General features: G+C 41.6%; 1 protein-coding gene across 1 annotated transcript; it reads right to left on the bottom strand.

Moving 5' to 3' along the window:
* Positions 1–4,038, bottom strand: LOC112247217 (tumor necrosis factor-like). Its single transcript, XM_042295120.1, has 4 exons — positions 3,452–4,038; positions 2,981–3,008; positions 2,570–2,629; positions 1–1,715 (listed from the first exon to the last, which is right to left on the bottom strand). The coding sequence occupies exons 1-4, from the start codon at positions 3,623–3,625 to the stop codon at positions 1,243–1,245; spliced, it is 735 nt and encodes a 244-aa protein (XP_042151054.1). The 5' UTR covers positions 3,626–4,038; the 3' UTR covers positions 1–1,242.
* Between the last annotated feature and the right edge of the window lie 391 nt (positions 4,039–4,429).

Genomic DNA, 4,429 nt, shown 5'->3' with positions numbered 1-4,429 from the left:
TTTTCATTAGCATTTTATTGAGATATTCAACTCAACAACACTACTGTAGTTAAATAAATAAATGTATACAAATAAATTACTCTTTAAAATGTAGAAATATAAAACAATTACATTAAATTAAATAAATAAATAAATTCAAATGTAATTTAAATAGCAATTAATACAATATATACCCTTAGTGGCTCCTGAGTGGGCAGCGGTCTAAGGCACTGCATCTCAGTGCTAGAGACGTCACTACAGACACCCGTGGTTTGATTCCAGGCTGTATCACAACCGACTGTGATTGGGAGTCCCATATGGCGGAGCACAATTGGCTCGGTGTCGTCTGGGTTTAGGGCAGGGATTGGCCGGGATAGGCCGTCATTGTAAATAAGAATTTGTTCTTAACTGACTTGCCTAGTTTAAATAAAGGTTCATAATAAATAGTAAATACAGACAACAATACAAGTATAATTCACTAAAACATAATGATAAATATATATATTTTTAAAATAAATAAATAAATAATGAATTCAGAATCAATTAGAATTGACTTCTCAATATGAGACATTTGACCGATGTAGTGGGCCACAATGCTTAAATACATTGAATCATACTGTATGCCAGAATTCCTTCAGATAGTAGAATATATATATATATATATATATATATAGTGTGGGTTGGTTTATGTGCTGTGGATTGTAGTTCAGCATTAGCATCATAGACATTTACTGTCATGGTAACACCATGGCAACACCTGTGTTAAACAATAAACCCCAAGTATATATAAACAAACTGCTACAGTTTAGATAGATCAGTGTCATTTCTCTAGCCTGGTTCCACATCTGCTTGTGCTCTTGCCTACATCATGCGGTCATGCAAACCAATGTTTGGCATGACAAGGAGTGGCATGATGGCACAAACAGACTGGTACCCAGGCTATAATTCCTCATCTTTGACAGAAGAGTAAAAAAATGAAAAATAAAAATGCATTGTCTTTAACACGAAACAACACGATGCCTTAACCTCAGTCAACTTCAGTAGATGAAACGGCCCTGACTCCTATCAGGTAACCTTCCATTATCCTCTTCTTCATCGTGGATTTAGCTGTTTAACCCCTCCTACTGTATGAACCTTTTCCCCCTCACACTGAGGCTACGTCCCAAACTGCACCCTATTCCCTATATAGTGCACCCATAGTTAAAGTATAGGGTGATTTGGGACGTAGCCTTCCTCTCTATCGTCATGCCATTTTCATCCGTCTCACAAGGCGAACACGCCAAAGAAGTTTTTCCCAGCGCCACTCTCCAGATGGGGCAGAAGCCTGTTCTCTGTGACTGTCCGGAGCCTGTCTCCCTTCTCCAGGTTGAACACGGCTCCCACATACACTGCATTATACCACTGTCCTTCGCTCGCCTCGCTGTTGGAAGACTTCTTACACACGGTGCGTACAGAGTTGAGCAGCATCTGGTACTCCTTGTTGTCTTCAGTGCCGTAGCTTGGGGACCAGCGCGTGACCGTGTTACTCAGGTGAACCATCTCCTGGTTGTTAGGGTGCTTGGGGTCGGCCTTGCAGCTGACGCGGAAAGAGACCTGGCTGTAGACGAAGTATAGGCCCGGCTGGGGGATCACAATCTCGTTGTTGTTGAGTTTAAGACCCCCCTGTGAGATTCCCTGGCCCTCATCGTCTGTCCACTCCACTGTGGTCTTGTATTTTCCACTGCCATTGTACTCACCTGGGAGACGAGAGAAAGAAAGAGAGAGAGAGAGAGAGAGAGAGAGAGAGAGAGAGAGAGAGAGAGAGAGAGAAAGAGAGAGAAAGAGAGAGAGAGAGAGAGAGAGAGAGAAAGAGAGAGAAAGAGAGAGAGAGAGAGAGAGAGAGAGAGAGAGAAAGAGAGACAGAGAGAGAGACAGAGAGAGAGAGACAGAGAGAGAGAGAGAGAGAGAGAGAGAGAGAGAGAGAGAGAGAGAGAGGGTGAGAGAGAGAGGTTAACATGGTAAATAATGAACCTCTTCCAAGGTCCACATCGGAAATAAATACATGCATTTAACGTTTGTATGTGAATTCCTTTGGGGTTCTTTGTACTTTTAATTTGTTTTTAACTGTACAAATCATTTTAACCCCCCCAACAAAAAAAAAGTCAAAGTGGTTGAGATGCAGAGTGGTTGGACATGATTATAATTGACTGTAGATATTGACTGACGGAGCACTACGACACACCATCTATCGAGGCAAGTTGTAAATGAGCCGGTTAGTCTTTGACTTTATACCGTATGTCAAACAGGCTCGATTCATTCACAGCTTCTAATCCCCATTTCCAAGTCAAGGGTCAAGTGTGCATTTGATTATGCATAGACCAAATTTACAGTGCATATATCCAGATGATTCACCATGCAGAAGAATTCGTTCCAGTTCTACAGTGCTGTTGAAAGGACTCTAATACGGCATCCTGTCAGGTAACCTTCCCTCATCCAAATAGCACCCTATCCCCTACATATGGGTCCTGGTCAAAACTAGTGCACTATATAGGGAGTAGGGTGCCACTTTGGAAGCAGACATTGTATACATTACTGTAAAGTGTCATCTTACCTTCTAGATGAATGGCAGCCTTTCTGTTTACAGAGAGTTGTCTCAGTGTATGCTGAAGTTCTGAAGAGGGAAGAAGACAGAGATTTAGAAAACGGACACTTCTGAGGGTGAATTCTCTCTCGTTAAACTCCATATAATGCCGTACTTCTGCGAGAGCTTTGCGAAAGTTTATCTTACACATTTAGGTGTTTTTGTCTCAAATTGGCACTCTATTTTCCCTATATAGTGGACTACTTTTGACCAGGGCCGACAGGGCTCCCGTCATAAGTAGTGCACTATAAAAGAAACAGGATGCTATTTAGAATACCTCCTTTGTCAAGGGAGTAACGGTATATATTCAACATTATAACGCCATACTACCAGCAGTAGAACACATAGAACCTGACTGGAAAAAAAAGGAAACAAACTCACCATCAACTTCCTCGACCTGATCTTGTCTCTGAGTTAGAGGAAAAGAGAAATGGAGAAAAATGAAGAAAGTTAGTCCCGTGATCGGTTTCACATTGACGCTACACAGGAGATATATGAGATATACAGAGATTTACAGAGATTTACAAAGATACATGGTGATATATACATATTTAAATAAATATATATATATATATAGAGAGAGAGAGATATGTAGATATATAGTGATATACAGAAGATATGTAAGTAAAAGTAGATGTAAATCTAAAATGTAAATATCGCTACAGAGATATACAGTAGTTTCAATCAGGATCTAAGTTCAACTTCAAAGTTCAAACTTTACTTACCAAATTGCTGATGGAATACATTTAATATCAGCTCATCCAAAATAATCCAGTTCCCTTATCGATTTTAACTAGCCATTATGCCACTAATAATGAATGATAAGTTAACATGGCCTGTATGTGTTCTTACCTTGGTGTGCCAGGTAACGAAGAGTGCAGCTGAGACACACAATGCCATGGCCAGCAGGGCACCACACAGCCTCCACCGGTGTGTGGACTTCTCCCGTACCAGGGTCACGCTCGTTGCTGGGTACACAGGGCCACTCTCCACGTCTAACATCACTCTGCTGCAATCGCCTGCCATCGTATAGTAGAACCTTCCGTCAATGTCCTTAGTATCCAAGAGAAGCCTGGAGCTCCAATGTCAATCAAGCTGGTTTTTCGATAGGTTTACAAGTTGGTAAACTTAGAATAACTTCAGTAGCTAAGTTCCCACAGTGGTATTAGAGGTTGACTGTGTTTTGAAGGTAGTAGGTAGTGATAGGCCTGCTGATTGATTGACTGATACTCTCACTGCTGCTGTTATATACATCTAGCTGCCAAGGGAAACTCCAGTGATGTCACTCAGAGTGGAGGCTAGCAAGGGAACATAATTTTGGAGGAGGAGGAGGAGGAGGTGTGGGTAATGGCTGGAGGGACCTGTGGTTTTTTCACAATTGAGAAAGGTATTGAAACCAAAAAACACAGGAAGATCAGCTGCTGCATGCAATACCCTAATAAACGAAACTAAATGAAACACCTGACCACACACACACACAGACACAGACACACACAGACACACACACACACAGACACACAGACACACACACACACACACACACACACACACACACACACACACACACACACACACACACACACACAGACACACAGACACACACACAGACACAGACACACAGACACACAGACACACACACACACAGACACACAGACACACACATACACACACACACACACACCTGTCTCACTCTCTCTCTCTCTCCCTCTCTATCTCTCCTGAAGTAAACACCAACATCCCTCTCTCTAACTTCATCTTTACTCTGTTCCTTAATCAATTTTATTTTCCTTTCGTCTCTACGGGATTCTTTTCTTTTGTTTTTGACTTTCT

This window comes from Oncorhynchus tshawytscha, linkage group LG13 (assembly GCF_018296145.1).
Source record: "Oncorhynchus tshawytscha isolate Ot180627B linkage group LG13, Otsh_v2.0, whole genome shotgun sequence".
Taxonomy (NCBI): Eukaryota; Metazoa; Chordata; class Actinopteri; order Salmoniformes; family Salmonidae; genus Oncorhynchus; species Oncorhynchus tshawytscha.
This window is presented reverse-complemented; position numbering and strand designations above follow the sequence as displayed.

What these genes read in the sequence shown, in the direction of transcription:
- LOC112247217 (XM_042295120.1), bottom strand. Translation starts at nt 3,625, where the DNA reads ATGGCAGGCGATTGCAGCAGAGTGATGTTAGACGTGGAGAGTGGCCCT. An exon ending in TCAGGTCGAGGAAGTTGATG is followed by an intron (nt 2,630 to 2,980) that starts GTGAGTTTGTTT and finishes TTCCCTCTTCAG; the next exon opens with AACTTCAGCATACACTGAGA. An exon ending in GGCTGCCATTCATCTAGAAG is followed by an intron (nt 1,716 to 2,569) that starts GTAAGATGACAC and finishes CTCGTCTCCCAG; the next exon opens with GTGAGTACAATGGCAGTGGA.